Here is a 21,521-nt window from a genome sequence, read left to right on the forward strand (position 1 = left end):
CAGAGACCGGAGGAGAGGAGTTACTGTCACTAGGAATGGGAGACAATGGGAAGAGTGGGATAAGGTTTTCGTAAGAGGGGCAGGAACTCTGGAATGGAGAAATAAGGAGAGGGACAAGTTGGAGGGCCTATGGGAAGAGGTCCCAGGTCTGGAGGTGACACCGCGGATCAGGGCAGTAGTCGGCGGGTGTCTGGGAGTTTTCTCTACTGAGAGCAATGGGACCTCTGGGAGAGACATACGGGGAGGGGGTCCAGTGATTGTGGGTCGAAGTTAGAAAGTGAAACGGAAAGCAGGAAACTGTATAAGCCCGCTAAGAAAAAAACTGCTGATGGCAGCATTAACTTGCTAGACGATAAGAGTGACTTTTTATAATATTTCAAGGCTGTAGTCCAGAGCCAATCGGCGGCACTCCGCCCACATTTTAGCATCAATTAGTAACAACTTTCACAGAAGAAAGAGCAATCGAGAAAGGAAAAAATCACTAAAGAGAAGGTTTCTGGGGGAATATTTGCCAAGTAGCTGGCTAGTTCGTTATTGGAATGAGAAGACATTCCCTATGGAAAGGCAGGAGATAAAGGGAGGTGATCAAAAAATACTTTAGCCACTGTGAAAAGTGTCGCCTTTAGACAAAACGGTAGGGTTGAAGGAACCTTTTAGACCAGACTTCAGCTGTCTCTTATTTAAGGACAGTAAGTATTACCTACCACAGTGGATCAGATTCTCAGAGTTTTCTGTGTTCTTGCACAATTCATTATATTATGTTTCTTCTATAATAACAGTTGGGGACTTATTATTAGGTCACCAGATGGTTGGGGTGGGGGAGGTTCTTATATTATTCATGCACCCGAATGTGGCAAAATGATCCTGGTTCTTATCTTGGCCCAGAGAGTAAGGCTTGACTTGGAGCCAGCTGTGATTTGGCTTTGAATTTTTGAATTTGGCTTTGCTTTTCTTTAGTTGCTGTGCTGTTAACTGTGGGCAAATCCCTTCACTTCACCTTCAGGTTTCTCCTCTCCCACATGCAGAAAATCCTTTTAGCTTCTGGCTGTCAAAGTTGTTGTGAAGATCAAGGACCAGAAAGTAAAAAACATACTTTGCAAACTTTAAGTACTATATATTTATTTGCTTATCCCATTTGAAGAGACAGAAGGTGCCGAGAGGGAGAGGGTCAGGACATAGGAAAGGAGTATAGGACTGAGAGAACAGTATTCTAAGTGTAGCAGAGTGGAGGGCATGAGGGTGTCACCCTTTCTTGATATTCTACCTCCCCTCAATAGGCCTGACATATCCATTCTCTTATTTCCATTTTTCATCCCCAGTTCTAGGGAAATCAGGGCAACTAGATGGCACAGTAGATAGAATGCTGAACCTAGAGTCATGAATACCTGAGTTCAAATCCTACCTCAGATCCTTACTAGCTTTGTGACCCTGGGCAAGTCACTTAACCCTTTTTGCCTCATTTTCCTCATCTGTAAAATGAGGTGGAGAAGGAAAGAGCAAACTTCCCCCTACACACATACCCAGTATATTTGCTAAGGAAATCCCAAATTGAAGTAGCAAGAGTCTGATACTACAACAACAACTACAATAACAACATATTTGGATATTTTCTTACTAATTAATTAGCTGAAGGATCCAAGGCTCATAGAGTTGGAACTGCAAGGCACCTTAAAGACCAGCTAGTATCATCCCTTCTTTTTGTAAATGAAGAAACAGAGCATTCAGTAAAACTTGGTCACCTGACCTTAGATCTTGATCATGAAAGATGAGAAGGTTTAGTTCAAATAGGAAAAATGTGTTGTGAACTCTTAGAAAAGGAAATTTAAAAACCTACTGGCCATGTGACCATGGATAAGTCACTTCCCCTAACTGGACCTCAGTTTCCTCACTTATAAAATGGTTATAACAATACCTATAATAGCTACCTCAAGATGACAAGCTTCAAATGAGATATTTATATAAATGTAAATGATCATGTTCTATTTCTGTTCAGTCATTCAATTCATGATGTTGCACTGTGAGAACTGTGGTATATGCAAAAATCAATAAGTTTTCTAACTACTCTTATACTCTGCTTAATCTTATACTCTTTCATTTCTCCAAGTTCCCACAGTATGGGCATCCCATAAGGTTCTACCCTGGGCTTCTTCTTTATCTCTATGTTCCTTCCCTTGTGATTTGATCCACAGCCCTTCCCTGTATTCAATTTAAAAAAATTTTTTTTTTGCAGGGCAATGGGGGTTAAGTGACTTGCCCAGGGTCACACAGCTAGTAAGTGTCAAGTGTCTGAGGCCAGAATTGAACTTAGGTTCTCCTGAATCCAGGGCTGGTGCTTTATCCACTGCGCGATATAGCTGTCCCCCTTCCCTATATTCAATTGTCACCTCTTTGTGGATGAGTCCAAACTAGCTATGCTACTCTCTTCTCAATCCCTGGCCTACATTTCTACCTACCTACTGGGCATTTTTGCATATAGGTCCCATTAGTACCTCTAACTCAACACATCCAAATCTGAACCCATCCTCCTCAACTTCTCCAAACCTGCCCCCTTCCAGTGCCCCTAGTTCTGTTGGGGGCACCACCATCCACCTAGTTACTCAAGTTTGAAACCTCAGGCATTAATTATTTCTTCCCTCTCCTTTAGCCCTAATGGCTATTTCATTGCCAAGTCCCACCTATTCCCCCTGTGAAATACCTCTCATGCCTATCCTCTCTACTCTAGTAACAATCCTGCCACCCTTATTCAGGGTCTTAAAATTTCTTCCTAGACTCTTAACTGCTCTCTGCTTCCATTCTTTACATTGGTCACCACATTCTTTTAAGTTGGGGTTTTTTCCAGTCATTTCCTACTCTTTGTGCCCCCTTTGGGGGCATTCTTGACAAAGATACTGGAGTGATTTGCCAATTTTACAGATGGAAAAAATGGAGATGCACGGGGTTAAGTGAATTGCCTAGCGTCACATAGCTAGCAAGGGTGTGATGCTGAATTTGAACTCAGGTCTTCCTGACTCAAGGCCTGGCTCTCTATCCACCACACACATGGCTGCCCACCCTTTTAAACAGTGACCAAAATGATCTTTCTTGTCCCTAGATCTGACCATGTCACTTCTTTCCTCAAAAATCTTTAATAGTGGGGGCAGTTAGGAGGGCAGCTAGGTGGCACAGTGGATAAAGCACCAGCCCTGGATTCAGGAGGACCTGAGTTCAAATCCAGCCTCAGACACTTGACACTAGCTGTGTGACCTTGGGTAAGTCATTTATTCCTTATTGCCCCACCCCCCAAAAACTTTAATGGCTTCTTATTTCATTTTTGATAAAAAATAATAATTTTAACCCTGCATTCAAGGTCTTCTGTATTCTACCCGCAAGTTACCTTTCCAGTCCAATTTATCTGTGTTCCTCTCTAGTAGGTACTCTATGTGCCAGCCAAGCTAGTCACTTGTTCTTAGATTTTGTCCTGGCCTCTTCTGTCTTTTCTCATTCATGCAGATCATCCCCCAGACAGGGCAGGCATTTTCTCCATAGCTCCATCTGCTGAAATCCCTCTCTTCAAGGCCCAGTCAAGGTGCCTCCTCCTGCATGAAGCCTTCATTTGGCCAATCCAGCTGAAAGGACTCCCACCCTCAAATTTCTTACAACCCACTGTCTGGATTTTTTTCTTTTCACCTGTCACAGACAAATTCCATAATTATATGTGTAAAGATCTTCCTTCTTTTTAGCACATGAGCTCCTTGAAATCAGAGTTTGATATTTTTCTCTTGTTTAGCTGCCCAATGCCTTGTATTTTTGGGGGTGCGGGTGAGGGGGCTCTGACCTGTGATTTATTCAGTTTGAGAAATTATAGTGTGGAAATTCCCTCAATCCATGAAGATTTATGATTCCTTTGTAATTTAGAGCTTCAGAGAGTTGCCTCTGGCAGTGAGAGTTTAACTGATGCCTATTGTCACATAGCCAGCAGGTGTCAGAGAAGGGACCTCAATTCTAGTCTTCCTGATTCCAGAAGTTGGCCCTCTATCCACTGTACCACACTGCCTCTTTTGCCTTGCAAATAACAACTGCTTAATAAACATGTACTGAATAAAAGGAAAAAAGAGCCTTCTTGGACTGAAAACTATAGTGTGAGATTAAGGGCTATTTTCTTATTTTAAATTAATCAACAATCAGTAAATAAACATTTATTTCCTAATAATATTGTTTTGTTTATTTGTTTGGTCTTCTTGCCAGAGTGTAATGTAGTTATTGCCTCTCGTAAATTCGATAGATTAAAATCTACAGCAGAAGAGTTGAATGCTGACCGCCTGCTCTCCAACTCAGCCATTGTTACTCCCATGCAGTGCAATATTCGAAAAGAAGAAGAGGTAAAGCTTATGCCTCTAATTTGTGTTTCTCTAAACATTATGGGAATTATGTAGACAGTACAGTAAGGTCCTAAGTACTTTTGGGATATATTTTTCTCATCCTAATGTAGTATCAACTAGTAAAAATGCTTGGGAAAGAGTTTTTTTTTCTATTCATCAATTTTTCCTGGATATATTAACCATAAATACTTTTTTCTTTGAATCCTTGTTAAAAATTTTTTTTCTAAAATGTACACTTTCTTGCATTTTAATTATAATATATTCAAAACAAGTAAATCCAACAAACAGTAAGTGCATAATATGTACAATGTACTATGCTAGATATGAGGGATAGAATTTAAAAATTCAACAATAATACAAATCTGCAAAGTTATCCTTTCTCACACTCACCTTACCTATCTAATCTATTGTCAAATCTTTTTTTTACACTTACAACATCTCTCTTTTGTGTTTCCTCTCCCTTATAATTTCACCACCATAATATAGATCTGTTTACATAGATTAGAATTTCTTTTTTTTTTTAGTGAGGCAATTGGGGTTAAGTGACTTGCCCAGGGTCACACAGCTAGTAAGTGTTAAGTTTCTGAGGTCGGATTTGAACTCAGGTACTCCTGACTCCAGGACCGGTGCTTTATCCACTGTGCCACCTAGCTGCCCCTAGATTAGAATTTCTAATTGGTCTTTTTGCCTCCAATCTCCTCATCCATACTTCATTCAGCTGTTAGTGATTTCCTTTGTTCTTTTTAACAATAGTTCAGGTTTTTTTTTAAAGAGCTTTAGTTATAATGTTAATCTAAATGAAAACAGAAAAGAAGCCTATAAAATAGTTGATTACTGTGTGTTGAAAGCAGTTTTCCACATCATTAAGAGTTTTTCTCAGATAAAATTTAACTCTGATTTTCTCTGATTTTTCCTTAGCTAGCATGTTCTTATGTACTAATTTCCATTACAAAATGCCAAATACTTTTGGCAATTACTTACTTTCTGATATAATTTGAGGCCTCATCTTATTACTTTGCCTTTATTCCCATTTTTCTATTTCTACAAAAATGATTTTTGTTCCTGTAAATTAATTAATTTTGTTAGTCTTTTCAACTCACTATAAAATACCCATAGTATACTTTTCAAGGGCTCTAAAAGGCATCTGTCCTCTATTTTTCCCCATAATTTCAGTTCAAAATTCATGGCTTTTCTTTTCCTTGATGTATCACTAGCACCAATCTTAAGTTTGTTAAACAGAATCAGTTTTCCCGTATGTGTGTGTACTAAAGAAGCAGAAGATTTTCCTGTGATTATTGATCGAGTGGCAAAACAGAGGGGAAAGAGGACTGAACTAAAGAGGGTACATGGGAAAAGAGATTGTCCAAGGTAGTCATTCACTTGAGCTATAAGTGGTAAAAGACCATAAGAAGGGAACATAACACATAACACATCTCTCTCTCTCTCTCTCTCTCTCTCTCTCTCTCTCTCTCTCTCTCTATATATATATATATATATACACACACATATGTGTATATCATCATATATTTGTATGCATAAATACATATGTGTGTACATGCATACATGCATACATATGTATTCTCCTAAAGGGAAAGAAAGAAGGCACCTAGTAATACATAATTATCAAACGAATAATGTATATTTCTGTTACATTCTAGAAGTAGCTAGTGCAGTGGATAGAGCACTGAACTTGGAATTAGAAGTTTCCTCAACTGTAAAATGGGGACTGTTGAGAGATAATCCTTGTAAAAGCACTTGGTACAGTTCCTAACACATACTAGGTACTGTTCCTGACAAATAGTAGGTGCTATATAAATGTTTACTCCCTTCCTTCTAAGGTTTGCAAAGTATAGCCCTCACAAAAGCCCTGGAATGACATAGGGAATGCAAGTATTATTATTATTTTTTTTTACAAATGGGGAAACTGATGTTGAGACAAGTGAAATAAGTCTCCTAAGGCCACTTAGATAAAAGATAGAGCTACATTTGAAGTATGTTTCCTTACTCACTTAACTTCTGTTTGCCTTAATCCACTGGAGAAGGAAATGGCAAACCACTCCACTATCTTGCCAAGAAAATCCCATGGACTACAATATTCATGGGGTCATGAAGAGTTGACATGACTGAATGACCAAACAACAACAACAACAGCTCCTTACTCTAGATCTAATACTCCTCTCCACATTGTCTCTAGGGCAAGTATTATGTATTATTGCTTACAGTGTAAAGATCATGAAACTGAAGCTCAACATTTTCCCCACTGGTCCCTACCATTACCATCAAAAACATCAGTTGATTCCTTGATGGGTGGTAGGTAAAATGAGGGAATCAGGCCCTGGAGTTATGATCTCTGGATATTTAGAACTGGTCAGCCATTAGCAAGAGGCAGAACAACTGATCTTCATAAATACATCTTTCTTTACAGATTTGTTAACTGCTTGTTCTTAGTTCTTTCTGATGTGTGTCATCTGAGTCAGGGCCCATTATAGAGGGATTCCAGCCATGGTAATCTTCTTTATTAGGTCATCAGTAACAGTTTGGGCTCTTTAACCAATTTATGTCCTTGTGCTTCTTTTAGGTTAACAATTTGGTTAAATCTACCTTAGATCTCCATGGTAAGATCAATTTCCTGGTGAATAATGGAGGAGGCCAATTCTTATCCTCTGCTGAAGACATCACTTCAAAGGGATGGAATGCTGTGGTTGAAACCAACCTGACTGGCACCTTCTACCTTTGCAAAGCAGGTATGGATGGCAAATACTTAGAGAAGCAAGGCCTTTCTTCATTTGCAGATCATACCCCGCCCCCCAAAAAAGAAGTATTATTGCACTAAGGTGCCCAGTTCTTAAAGGAGATGTGATTTTTGCCAATGTGAATGTTCCCTGCATTGATGTTCATTGAAGCCTCTCTATAGGTAGCTTTCATAAGCAGCTAAAATATTCACCATCTTGCAGCCTTCCTGGTGGCAAATATCTCCAAAGAGGCTGAAGCTGGTGCAGCTAACTTGCAGGCCTTCCCCAAACCCTACTTGGAGTAGTGCTATACTCTGAGTAACATTTGTGTTCGATGAGCATAGTCTTTGAAATCCTATGGTTACCCCATGCCATGGAATGTGACTTATGGGTGGAATTCTAGTAGTGCCTAATGTACTTATATTTTCCTATCTTGTTTTCATTTTGAAAATCATAATTTGATAAAAAGAACTTCTAGAAGCCTTCAAAGACATTTATTAATGTCTAATAATAGTCCAGCGGCCAGCTAGATGGCATAGTGGATAGAGCACTGGACTTGGAATCAGGAATACTCATCTTCCTGAGTTCAAATCTGGCCTCAGACACTGATTAGCTGTGACCCTGGCCAAGTCATTTAACCTCTGCTTACTTCAGTTTCCTCATCTGTAAAATGAATTGGAGAAGGAAAAGGCAAAACCATATTCCAGTATCTTTGCCAAGAAAATTCAAATGGGGTCACAGAGAGTCACATACAACTGACATTAAACAACAATCATAGGGGGGCAGCTAGGTGGTGCAGTGGATAGAGCACCAACCCTAGAGTCAGGAGGACCTGAGTTCAAATCTGGCCTCAGACACTTAACACTTACTAGCTGTGTGACCCTGGGCAAGTCACTTAACCCCAATTACCTCACAAAAAACAAAAAGAAAGAAAGAAACAACAACCATAGTATAATAGCCTAATAATCTAACATTATATTAATAGTTATATTATTAGTTGGTCTATTGGATTATTCTAATAAATTTAATAATAGTTATATAGTTAATTCTCAGTTGTTTCAGTTGTGTCCTAATACCCTAACCTCTCCAGGGTGCACACCTCTAGTTTGGAAGACACTCAGTTCCATACCCTTGTGGCACTGGTAACTGTTAGATATCTTTAGTAATTAAATACTTTACATGTTGGGGTGATATTCTGAACTGTGACTTCTCAGATATCAGAGTAAAGCTATGCAGATGTACAAACTGAGGCCTTAATCTAAAGAAAGATTTGAAATACTAAAGTTACATGGCATTATTTAAGGCAGAGAAGGTAAATTGGAGGGTTAACTGAACAGCAGTCTTGATGCCCAGCAACAGTTTGATAAAGAACATGGAAAACAGCCCAAGGTAAACATGGGTAGCAAGTGGCAGAACAGAGATTTGAACTGAGCTACTCAGACTGCAGTCACCCCTTCTTACCTCATGTTGTCTGAAAATGATTTAATTTTATTGTCTTGTCTTTTGTACAGTTTACAAGTCCTGGATGAAGGATCATGGAGGGTCTATTGTGAACATCATTACCACATTAAAAAATGGATTTCCTAGAGCTGCGTAAGAATTTTTACATCCTTCTTTTGTCTTGCAACCTACTCAAATTCTTTTAAATGAGTTTTAATGCCTCTTGCGATTTCAGACTATCTTCTTTTTCCTTTTGGGCTTTAAGAAGATACTTTTTTATGCTTATTTCTCCTTGTATTATTTCATATAAACCTTCCCATACAAGCCCCACATATAATTCATATTCACTTTTGTCAATACCCTAATATTCCATCACATTCATGTATCACAATTTATTTAGCTAATTCTCAATATGGAGGCATCTGATCTTTTCTAATCTTTACCAGTAAAAAAGTAATAAAAAAATTTTTTTTAAATTTTTTTTTTAATTTTGTGGGGCAATGGGGGTTAAGTGACTTGCCCAAGGTCACACAGCTAGTGTCAAGTGTCTGAGGCCGGATTTGAACTCAGGTCCTCCTGAATCCAGGGCCGGTGCTTTATCCACTGTGCCATCTAGCTGCCCCCCAATAAAAATTTTTTTTAATTAAACTTTTCAGAAAAATTACTAGCTTATTGTAGCAAGAATATTTCATTTTAAATTCCATGGATACTAATCTGGTAAATAGTTAATGTTTCTACCACCACAATTATCATACTTCTAAATTGCTTTTCAGAGCTATATTAACAGTATGTTAGTGTGCCTATCTTTTTAAAAAAAATTATAAAAGTATTTTATTATTTCCCAGTTACATTTGTTTTTATAAGATTTCTAGTTTCAGTTTTTTCTCCCTCCCTTCCCTCCCTCCCCCCCTCCCCAAGACAGCAAATAATCTGATATAGGTTATATATGTACAATATCATTAAACATATTTCTGCATTAGTCATGTTATAAGAGAAGAATCAGAGTAAAAAGGAAAAACCTCAAAAAAAAATCCAGCACAAAAACCAAGAGAAATAGTATGGTTCAATCTGCATCCATATCCCACAGTTCTTTTTTCTTTCTTTCTGGATTTGGAGATCGTTTTCCATCATGAGTCCTTTGGAACTATCTTGGACCATTGTATTGCTGAGAAGAATCAAGTCTATCAGTTGATCAACACATAATGTTGATGATACTGTGTACAATGTTCCCCTGGTTCTGCTCATCTCACTCCTCATCAGTTTATGCAAGTCCTTCCAGGTTTCTCTGAAATCTGCCTGCTCACCGTTTCTTATAGCACAATAGAATTCCATTACATTCATATACCACAACTTGTTCAGCCATTCCCCAATTGATGGGCAGCCCCTCATTTTCCAATTCCTTGCCACCATAAAAAGTGCAGCTATAAATATTTGTGTACATGTGGGTCCTTTTCCCTTTTTTATGATCTCTTTGGGAAAAAGATCCAATAGTGGTATTACTGGGTCAAAGGGTATGCACAGCTTTATAGCCCTTTGTGCATAATTCGAAATTGCTCTCCAGAATGGTTGGATCAGTTCACAGCTCCACCAACAATGCATTAGTGTTCCAATTTTTCCACAGCTTCTCCAACATTTATTATTTTCCCTTTTTGTCATATTAGCCAATCTGATAGGTGTCAGGTGGTACCTCAGAGTTGTTTTAATTTGCATTTCTCTAATCAATAGTGATTTAGAGCATTTTTTCATATGGCAATAGATAACTTTTATTTCTTCATCAGAAAACTGCTTGTTCATATCTTTGACCATTTCTCAATTGGGGAATGACTTGAATTCTTACAAATTTGATTTAGTTCCCAATATATTTTAGAAATGAGGCCTTTATCAAAAGTACTGGCTATATTGGGGGCATCTAGGTGGTGCAGTGGATAAAGCACCAGCTCCGGATTCAGTAGGACATGAGTTCAAATCCGGCCTCAGACACTTGACACGTACTAGCTGTGTGACCCTGGGCAAGTCACTTAACCCTCATTGACCCACAAAAAAAAAAAAAAGTACTGGCTATAAAAATTGTTTCCCAGCTTTCTGTCTCCCTTCTAATTTTGGATGCATTGCTTCCATTTGTACAAAAACTTTTGTGGTGCAGCTCCAAGTATTCCTAAACAGGAGTGTCTTCTTTTAACTGTTCTGTGACTTAATGTACCAATTACTTTTCATGTTAATATAAATAATTAGTGGAAGTTGAATGAAGCCTTAAAATTTTTTTTTCTATAAAAGGCACAGTGGAGCAGCAAGAGCTGGTGTTGAAAATATGACCAAAACTTTGGCAGTGGAATGGGCCTCCCATGGAATAAGAATCAATTGTATCAGTCCTGTAGGTAACCAATTTTGTGTATAATGATTTGTATTCTTGTTACATTTTCCTACTTAGACATAGGTAGATTGTTAATATTAACTACAAACTAGCATATTAGGCAATAGACAAGTTAGAGAAAGATTCTATTTGTTGTCAATGTGTTCTTTGACGGGCAACAAAATCCATAAAGAATTTTTCTAGTGCATTAATTTGTTTTGTTTGTTTCTTTGGTTTAAACTCCTTGAGAGAAGCTGGAGAAAGTGAACTTCAAGTTAAAGTAGTAAGGAGGGTAGAAGAATAAGAAGTCTACAAAACATAATGGAAACAAATGGGAAACTATGCAGTGTATAATAAAAGATGCAACCATAAAGCTCTCTCACAATGTGAAGAAGTGTCCCTGAACATTGTATCTTTTCATTTAGGGCACATATTCTAAAAGAAATAAAATCTTTCCTTGTTTACTCTTACTATTGGTAGCTTAGACTCTGACCAACAATTAGGTCACATATCCCAGGTATTGTGTATTTCTATGCAAGTCAGTAATCCACTTATGGAGAATAATTGAACCTCTATGACATTACTGAGAAGCACCTCTTCTGCTTTTGAAATCTAGTTGCTGATAGTATTAGTTGAAATTCACCCTTTCTTTGACTTATTTTTATTTATTTATTTATTTTTGTGAGGCAATTGGGGTTAAGTGACTTGCCCAGGGTCACACAGCTAGTAAGTGTTAAGTGTCTGAGGTCATATTTGAACTCAGGTACTCTTGACTCCAGGGCCAGTGCTCTATCCACTGCGCCACCTAGCTGCCCTCTTTGGCTTATTTTAAAAAAATCTTCCTTTGTCCCCAAACCTAGGGAGTAATTTATTCCCCAACTGCCTTTGGCAACTATGAAGAAGTTGAAGAGACCTTGGAACAATTCTATCAACATTGCCTAGCTAAGAGATTTGGTGTTCCTGAAGAGGTAATCTCTCTCTCTCTCTCTCTCTCTCTCTCTCTCTCTCTCTCTCTCTCTCTCTCTCTCTCTCTCTCTCTCTCTCTCTCTCTCTCTTTCTCTCTCTCTCTCTCTCTCTCTCTCTCTTTCTCTCCTCATGTCTATCTCACAATCTCTTGCCTCTCCTCTCATCTTCTTTCACTCTGTCCATATCTTCTCTCTTTTCACATAGCCATAGAATGTTACAGAATTTTGAAGAATGGAGGGGGGACAGTGAGAATATTCAATTTTTAAAAGAATTTTAAATAGTTAATAGATCCACTAAAGTTTTTGATTGATAAGCTCTTCTGGGATGGAAAGTGCTCAATTGATAGAAATCAATTGCTGTAACATCTTCATATGGGTGTGTGAATAGACAAAAAAATAAAAGCACTTGGTCTTTAGTGCCTTCAGATACAGTTAGGGAAAAACTACCAATACCGTATGCATTTCACAATTCATTCATCTGGGGAGAAATGTCTATTTTATTAATATGCTCTAAGGCAGAGTCCAAGTCATTTCATTATGTATACCAACTATCAGCTGGCTTCTCTGAGTTAATTAAGTTGAGATAATGGATTCAACAATTTGGAGGATGTATATTTAAGTGAATAGAAGGAAGACCCTTCATATATACCAGGGAGGACAGTACCTAAGGTGAATTTAAAAACAGCAAAATTCTGCATTCTGAAATATGAATAAAAATAATGCCAGCTATATATTGAGAAAACATAAGCCTTGTATATTCAGTTCTCATGGTGAGAGTATGTATTAATGTAGAAATTATAGGTTAATCATATACATACACATATAATGTATGTGTACATTATTTATTTTTATTTTTGAGGCAATTGGGGTTAAGTGACTTGCCCAGGATCACACAGCTAGTAAGGGTCAAGTGTCTGAGGCTGGATTTGAACTCAGGTCCCCTTGACTCCAGGGCCAGTGCTCTATCTACTGTTCCACCTAGCTGTCTCATGTACTACATATATACACACACACACACACACACACACACACACACCCCTACATACATATGGCAGAAGTTCATTTTAATTCCTTCTTGTATACTGAATGCAAACATACATCTGATCTTATTCACATATTCCCTGATCTCTACTATTTCACATTTCACTATTAATTCATTTAATACAGGCTGAAAAAATCCCTTTTATCTTTTGCCACTTTTACCCATTTTTCCAGTAATTTCCACAATTAGGAGAAAAATCAACAGTTATACTTAGTGAGGATACATAAAGCACACATGTAGCCAGAATTTTGCTCTAAAATCTGGTATTCAGGAATATTTAAAGTAAGACCCGCATATATGCATAGGTCCACTGGCTAGAAGCTATATCATATCTCTGTTCAAGAGAAGAGAAAACTTCCCAAGAAGATTTTCTGAAAACAAAATTGGTTCAGAAAATTATTGGTTAAAATAGTTCAAATGATCAGTTGTCCATTGATGTCATAGAAAGGATTCCGTTTTATGTAGGCATTGTATCAAAGGATATCTAATAATCTGTCTAACATTATGATTCTATGATAGAAATGGATATGTATATACATAGATAGAAAAGTATTTATAGATAAATATCTACACAATGGCACACATAAATATAACAGGCATGTTTTATTTCTTAGATCTCTTCTGTTGTGTGTTTCCTGTTGTCTCCTGCAGCCTCATATATTACAGGACACACGGTGGTTGTCGATGGTGGTTATACTTTGTATTCCAAATCATTTGACATACCAGGTGAGTCATAAACAAAGTTTGTGATTGTAGTAGTAGTAGTAGGCTTCCATCAGTTGCAGACGACCATGGATCAGCACCTTGAAGAGCCACAAGCCACAGTGTGGCTGTGCAGTCCCATACAGGAGCCGCAGCTCCTGAGTGACTTATAAGCGGTAACTGCTTCATCCTGTGTTGTATCTACTCCAGGGAGCTGGCCTGGGCAGATCAATATGGAAAACCAGCTGTTGCCCATGCAGCAGGTTTTCCCCTCTCCTCGACATTGGTGGATCCAAAGGAGAGGCAGAGCCAATACAGTTTGGCACCAGTGCCACCGCAGGAGTTGCCAGAGGGATGTGATGTCCAACTGCCTAAGGGACTCCATCTCCTGATTATTCCTCGGGGTTAACTCCCAAAGCCTTTCCTATATATGGGTATAGCCATAAGACAGAGGAGGTTTAAAATCAGGGTTCCTTCCCCTAGGCAGCTTGCCCCACCTGCCCGAAGCGATTGGTTTTAAGGCCCCAGTGACTCACTCACCTTTGCCCCTTCTCCTGTTAGTGGAAACGGTTCCGTCATGAGAAGGCCAGGAGTTGGCCTTCAGTTGTCAGAGGCTATTTGAGATGCACGCCACTGGAGCATTTTATAGAGAGTGGGAGCTTATCCCCACTCCTACCCTGGCATGACAAACCTTTGGAACCAAGTTTGTGACTGACGGTATAGGATTTTAAACTTTCTTAAATTATTCCTTAAGTGGTCAGATGGCTCTCTCTCTCTCTCTCTCTTTTAAAGGACATTGCAGGCAAGGAAACTATTAAATCCATAATAAATGATTTGAAAGGAAAATTACCTTTTTATAAAAACTGTATAATTTTGCTAGATAGTAAAGCATTTCTCTCTTTTTGATGTGTCTGGATTAGTCAATCAGTAAACATGTAATAAATGTTAATTGACCAAGTGGGTAGAAATATAGGGCCACCCCCCCCCCCCAAATAATTTTGTATGCAGCCAGATTTTTGACCAGTTAGAACAATGCTCAAAGTCAGTACTAAGTAAAAATAAAGGATAAAGGTGAGAAGGGGACATTGCCTGCAATCTTAATGCCATCTTGACAATAAAAGAAGTGGTTGATGCTGATAATTGGGATATATGTAATGGAAGAGACATTGACACTGATTATCAACATGTTTCACAAAACGTTCACAAAAATGTTAAACCAATGTAAAACAAATCACAGCAAGGAAGCCAAAACCAGCTCAGAACTTTTTTTAAACAACACTTTAAATCTTTGCCAAATAGAGAGAGATAGCATCCAAGGATAACATGATTTTATGCTAGAAATTGCTTTGCAGAATGTTGCAGAGGAAGATAGTGGAAAATTATGAGCGCTGTTCACCTCACAAAACACTGCAGAGAAATATAAGGGAAAACAAGACTGAAAAAACTTTATATGAGAACTAAGTCAGATCATCTGGAGAGAATTTGAAGATAGAAGGACAACAAACCAAAACAAATGAAACTGTAAAGATGATTTCTATTTCTAAAACAAATTATTTTCATCATGAATTCTCTCTTATCTTCATCTTATAAGCCCCTTGACATCATCTCTATGTAGATGACTCTGAGATATATATCCAATCCCAGTCTCTCCCCGACACTTCAATCCTACATCAGTTGCTTATTGGATATTTCAAACTGTATGTCCTGGAGACATCTCAAATTCGACTTCTCTTAAATTGAACTCATTATCTCTCCCCCCAAACCCTCCTCGTTTCTTAATTTCTTACTTCTTATTTTGAAGGCACCACCATTCTTCCAGTCTCCTAGGTTCTTAACCTTGGCATTATCCTCAACTCCTCAGTCTTCCTCACCCTACATATTAACTTAGTTGCCAAACCTAGCCATTTCTACCTTCACAACATCTTTCACACCAGACACCTCTCTCCACTAATGCAGCTGTCACTTTAGGTCAGTCCCTCATCTCTTCTAGCTTAGGTTATTGCAGCAACCTCCTTTTCAGTCTCTATTTCAAGTCTCTCACCACCCCATTCCATCCTATATACTGCTGTCAAAGTAATTTTTCCTTAAGTGTAGATATGACCATATGACTCTGCTACTCAGTCAACTCCAGTGTGTACCCTATTGCTTCTAGAATAAAATATAAACAGACCTCTCTTTTTATCCTTTAGAGTCCTTCACAACTTGGCCCCAACCTACCTTTCCAGTCTTGTTGGACATAACTCCTCTTCCAATATTCTAATCCAGCAATTCTATTTGAATGTTCACATACACACATAAATACACATACATATTCAGATTTGAATATGATTGAGTAGAAGGAAACAAGTGGATTGGATTGAATTTAGGAAATTATATTCTGCTCTCAGTGATTCTACGAGTCTTTTTAACACTAATGTTCTTTCACTAATAATTATATGGCTTCAAATACTATCTTGATCTCTTTTTTGGTGGGGGGGGAGGGGGGGCGTGTTGTTTGTTTTTGGTTGGGCAATGAGGGTTAAGTGACTTGCCCAGGGTTACACAGCTAGTAAGTATCAAGTGTCTGAGGCTGGATTTGAACTCAGGTCCTCCTGAATGCAGGGCCAGTGCTTTATCCATTGTGCCACCTAGCTGCCCCACCTTGATTTCTTAAGAATCAAAATTTTGAGTAATTAAGAGGGCAGTGGAAAAATATAGTTGACCTTAAATAGAATAGGTTCACTCTCTCTCTCTCTCTCTCTCTCTCTCTCTCTCTCTCTCTCTCCACAAACACACACACACACACACACACACACACACATGTATATATTTTACCAATCGTGACTGGAATACACAAGATGATAGAAATCAATAAGTATATAATCAGAAATTCATATGGTAAAGGTAGATTGCATTACTGTGACACTGAAAGCATGGAATGATAAAAAAAAAACTGGAGCAGAATTTCTTAACCATTTTTTGGTGTCATGGGCCCCTTTGTCAGTTTGGTGAATCCAATGTTTTCATAGTGATTTTTTTAAATACATGAAACAAAATACATGGGATTACCAAGGATATCAATTTTATAGAAATATTGTTATAATTTTTTTTTAGTTCCTTAAATATTTTTTAACTCCAAGTTAAGATTCTTTAACCAAGAGAAAGTCCTTCCATGCATGTGTTGATCAGATTCTTTTTTAAGGATTTATGGGATGATTTTTGACAAGACTCCTGCTGGATAAAGTGTGGGTGGATTGTAATATGGAAGTTAGGAAGGAAACAAGCATTTATTAAATACCTACTCTGTGCCAGGCACTGGGCTAAATGCTTGACAAATATCTCATTTGATCCTTACAACCCTGGGAAGTGGGTGCTAATATTATCTCCATTTTTAAAGATAAGGATAAGATAAATTAAATTACTTGCCCAGGGCCACAGTTAGGTAGTGTATGAGACTAAATTTGAACTCAGGTCTTCCTTACACCAGGCTTAGTGCCCTATCCACTGTGCTACCTAAATAGTACCCACATTGTCAGGCTTCTAGATCTGTTAAAGCATAGAAGCATATTGGTCTTTGTATACAGGCTACTTCCCTAAAATGAGATCTTTTAAAAAAATATTGTCATGGGGGTAGCTGGGTGGCATAGTGAATAAAGCACTGGCCCTGAATTCAGGAAGATCAGAGTTCAAATATGACTTCAGACACTTGACAATTGACACCTACTAGGTGTATGACCCTGGGCAAGTCACTTAACCCTCATTGTCCCTCAGAAAAAAGAAAGATAGATAAATAGATAAATTAAAAAATAAATGGATGAATAGATAGATAGGAAGGTAGGTTGATAAACAAATAAATAAATGAATGGATAAATGAATCAATGAATAGATAAATGGATGAATAAACAAGTAAATAAATGAATGAATGAATGAATTAATAGGTGAATGAATGGATATATAAATTAATAAATAATGAATAAATGAATAAAAAATTAAAAATACTGTCACAAACCTGGAAAGATTTACATGAACGAATGCATAGTGAAGTGAACAGAACCAGGAGAACTTTGTACACAGTTAACAATATTTTTCAATAAAGAATTTTGAATGACTTAGTTTTTCTCAGGAATATAATGATCCAGGACAATCCCAAAGGACTAACAATGATGTGTACTATCTACCTCCAGAGAAAGAACTGATACTGATTGAATACACACTGAAGCAAGCTATTTTTCCCTTTCTGTCTTTCATTTTTTTCTTTTATTCTAGTTCTTTTTATACAAAATTACTATTATGGAAATGTTTTATATAATTGCAACTGTATAACCTACATCTGAATGCTTACCATCTTAGAGAAGGGGTTGGGAAGGTAGAGAGAAATATAATTTGAACTCTAAACTTTAAATAAAAATGTTAAAAATTGGGAAAAAAATATTAGCACACAAAAAAATCCTCAAACACCAATTATACATTTCAGTTTTTTATGGGCCAGATTTTTATTAAACAGTATGACCTCTCTTCAGACCAATGTCATATAATATCTTAAAAATATCTGTTAATTGAATCATAATTAATGAATGTGCTCAGTGTTCTGATGATGGTATGGTTTCTCCCAAGGAATTGGAGAGGATTTGTTGGAGAGACAGTTCTAGGCATGGGATGTGTTTAGGAATATGCTTATTTCCTAAAAGGAAAAAAGTTTACACATTTGCCAGTAATATCTCAACAGTTATTTCACTCATTTAATCTCAACAGACCACGACAACTGGCCTGATGGACTATGGGACCTTTCTACAGTCAAAAGAATTAAAGCTTCCCATAAGGAGAAATCCAAACTTTAAACTGAGGGAAGTAAGAAAATGAGATCTTTGCTACTTTCAACTGAAGAATGAATTTCAAATGAAGAACAGCATTTTCTGGGAATTTGTGCTTTTTATGGAAAGTTGCTTGATGCTTTTAAAAAATTATATCTCAGCACAAAGTATGACTTCAAAGACTTTAAAAACATGCCTTGACTTGTAGGTTTTTAAATTTTTAAAATGTTGATGGAGATGACTAAAAAATTAGAAAAAATGTAAACCTCAAGTGATCACCTCCCCTGCCTTCTATTTCTATTCTCCTTTGCCTATATTCAAGTGAGGAATATATGGAAAGATAAAAAGTGTACTCGTTTATGGTGCATCACCCCTTTGAGCAGTCGAATGAAGAAAAAAAATTTAAGAATGACTGATGGTGGTGTTCTTCTTAGCTCTATTGTGGAGCCCAATAAATGAGAGCACAAGTCTGGATAGTGATAGGATTGTGGAATTTGCAAGCACATTTACACAACTCAATAATTTTAGGGTGGCAGTGTCTGCTTTCTTTGTGTCAATAAACATTATTTTTAAAAACAATGTCTGGTTTTGTTTTCCTTCTAAAACCAAACCAAATATAAGTCCCCTCTATCACACACATATGAAAAAGAGCCACCTTCATGGTAATTTTTAGTTCATGAGAGAAGGTACTTCCCTGTACCTTGTACAGGGTATCCAGGAATGCAGAGTCTTCAGAGGAGAGCCAGTTTTCTGTGACTGCTGAGAGATGGAAAGAGTGTGAGAGGAACAGAATGGGAATGAAGGGTCATTTGTTAAAAACAAGGGAGGACAAGGCCATGATTTTTCTGTGTGATCAGGATTTTAGGAAAGATTCTAAATGTTTGCTAAAATCTTCCTTTAAGAATACATTCTCGGGGCAGCTAGGTGGCGCAGTGGATAGAGCACCAGCCCTGGAGTCAGGAGGACCTGAGTTCAAATCTGGCCTCAGACACTTAACACTTACTAGCTGTGTGACCCTGGGCAAGTCACTTAACCCCAATTGCCTCACTAAAAAACAAATAAAAAGAATACATTCTCAAAGGGGTCAGCTAGGTGGCACAGTGGATAAAGCACTGGCCCTGGATTCAAGGAAGACCTGAGTTCAAATGTGACCTCAGACACTTGATACTTAAGAGCTGTGTGTCCCTGGGCAAGCCTCATCATCAATGAGTCCTCTTCAGCAATGATTCCTCATCTTCCTTCAATCATCATTAATCAATCAATTCATCATCATCAATCATCATCTTACATTACTCTTGCCTCTGCTTCAAAAATGCAATGATTCAGGGGCAGGTAGGTGGTGCAGTGGATAGAGCATCAGCCCTGGAGGCAGGAGGACCTGAGTTCAAATTTGGCCTCTGACACAATACTTACTAGCTGTGTGACCCTGGGCAAGTCACTTAACCCCAATTGCCTCACCAAAAAAAAAAAAGAAAGAAAGAAAGAGAGAGAGAAAAATGGAATGATCCAAGACAACTCCAAAGGTCTTATAAAAAATGCAATCCATCTACAGAGAAAGAATTAATGGTATTTGAATACAGATTGAAACATAATTCTTTTGTTAGTTACTTTATTGGAAGCAAACAACAACAACAATAACAAAATGATGAGCAGGATGCTATCAGAAAAACCTGGAAAGACCTACATGAACTGATGCAGAGTGAAATGTACTGTATACAAAATAACAGCAATAGTGTAAGATGATCTGCTGTGAAAGACTTGATTATTTTCAGCAATACAATGCAATGATCTAACTCTGAAAGACTTATGAAAATTGCAGTCCATCTACAGAGAAAGAACTGATAGTATCTGAAAACAGGTTGAAGCATAATTTTTTTGATAGTTCCTTAATCTGAAGTTTTGGTTTTGTCTGTTTTATTTCACAACCTGCCTAATGTGGAAATGTTTTACATGACTATTCATGTATAACTTATATTGAAGTGTTTGAGTTCTTGGGGGGCGGGGGGGGCAGAGGGAGGAAGAAAAATTGGAACACAAAGTTTTTTTAAAAAGCACTAAAAATTTTGTTTTTACATATAATTTGGAAAAATAAAATCCTAAATAAATAATTTTAAAAAGACAAAACAAATGGATGAAAAATATCTATTTTCTAGATTATGATATTCATTTGGATAGACAGTCTATTGAGGTGGTACATTAGTACATATATCTGGGACAGGCACTTCAGATTGACAATAAGTCAACACCAAAATTTAGGATGGGAAGAGAGCACAAAACCCTTTAAAGAATATCAATGTCCTTCAAATGATGTTGTGTGGTTACAAATCTTGGACTACCACCACCTTAGAGGATCCATTTTTCTGGTGATGCAAAGGGCAATGGAGAAACCTATGGTAAATGTGTATAGACTGTAGCACAGTGTACAGCAATGACATAGTTTTTTTGGTTTTTTTTTGTTTTTTTGCAGGGCAATGAGGGTTAAGTGACTTGCCCAGGGTCACACAGCTAGTTAAGTGTCAAGTGTCTGAGGCCGGAATTGAACTCAGGTACTCCTGAATCCAGGGCCGGTGCTTTACCACTGCGCCATCTAGCTGCCCCAGCAATGACATAGTTTTAAGAAGTGGTGTAAGGGATATCTTTTAAGAGATGTGTGATTAAAAAAGAAGGTAGGTTGGCCATCCAGCAAGAGCAAAGGATTAATAACATGACAGCTCAGGCATTGTTCTGGTGCCCAAAAAGTACAGCAATACTGAAAAGGAAGGCTTCTGGCACATTGGGTGGACACTCTGTGGAGGGTCTCTGGGGAAGTATGGACAAGAATCACACAAGATTAAAAGGCATGGATCTAGGGGCAGCTAGGTGGCGAAGTGGATAGAGTACTGGCCCTGGAGTCAGGAATACCTGAGTTTAAATCAGGCCTCAGACACTTAACACTTACTAGCTGTGTGACCCTGGGCAAGTCACTTAACCCCACTTGCCTCACAAAAAAAAAAAAAGGAAAAAAAGGCATAGATCTATACTAGTGGAAGGAGCAGCAATAATGAATGGGGTCACAGATCTTTTGAAGCATTGGTGGATCCTGAAGGAAAACATCTGGATGCATATTGATAATCATTTCTCACTTTTTTTGTCCTTCAAAACC

General features: G+C 37.8%; 1 protein-coding gene across 2 annotated transcripts in view; it reads left to right on the plus strand.

Moving 5' to 3' along the window:
• LOC122750214 (peroxisomal trans-2-enoyl-CoA reductase-like) overlaps window positions 1–18,955 on the plus strand; it is a 19,828-nt gene extending 873 nt beyond the window's left edge. The window contains exons 2-8 of one of the 2 annotated variants that reach the window (XM_043996883.1): window positions 4,225–4,358; window positions 6,937–7,102; window positions 8,602–8,683; window positions 10,805–10,901; window positions 11,741–11,848; window positions 13,502–13,613; window positions 18,321–18,955. In XM_043996883.1, the coding sequence (XP_043852818.1) occupies window positions 4,225–4,358; window positions 6,937–7,102; window positions 8,602–8,683; window positions 10,805–10,901; window positions 11,741–11,848; window positions 13,502–13,613; window positions 18,321–18,406 (785 nt within the window). In that variant the 3' untranslated portion in view covers window positions 18,407–18,955. The remainder of the gene's footprint in view (window positions 1–4,224; window positions 4,359–6,936; window positions 7,103–8,601; window positions 8,684–10,804; window positions 10,902–11,740; window positions 11,849–13,501; window positions 13,614–18,320) is intronic. The other variant, XM_043996884.1, reaches the window with a different exon arrangement.
• The last annotated feature ends 2,566 nt before the right edge of the window (window positions 18,956–21,521 follow it).

Source organism: Dromiciops gliroides, chromosome 3 (assembly GCF_019393635.1).
Source record: "Dromiciops gliroides isolate mDroGli1 chromosome 3, mDroGli1.pri, whole genome shotgun sequence".
Lineage (NCBI taxonomy): Eukaryota > Metazoa > Chordata > Mammalia > Microbiotheria > Microbiotheriidae > Dromiciops > Dromiciops gliroides.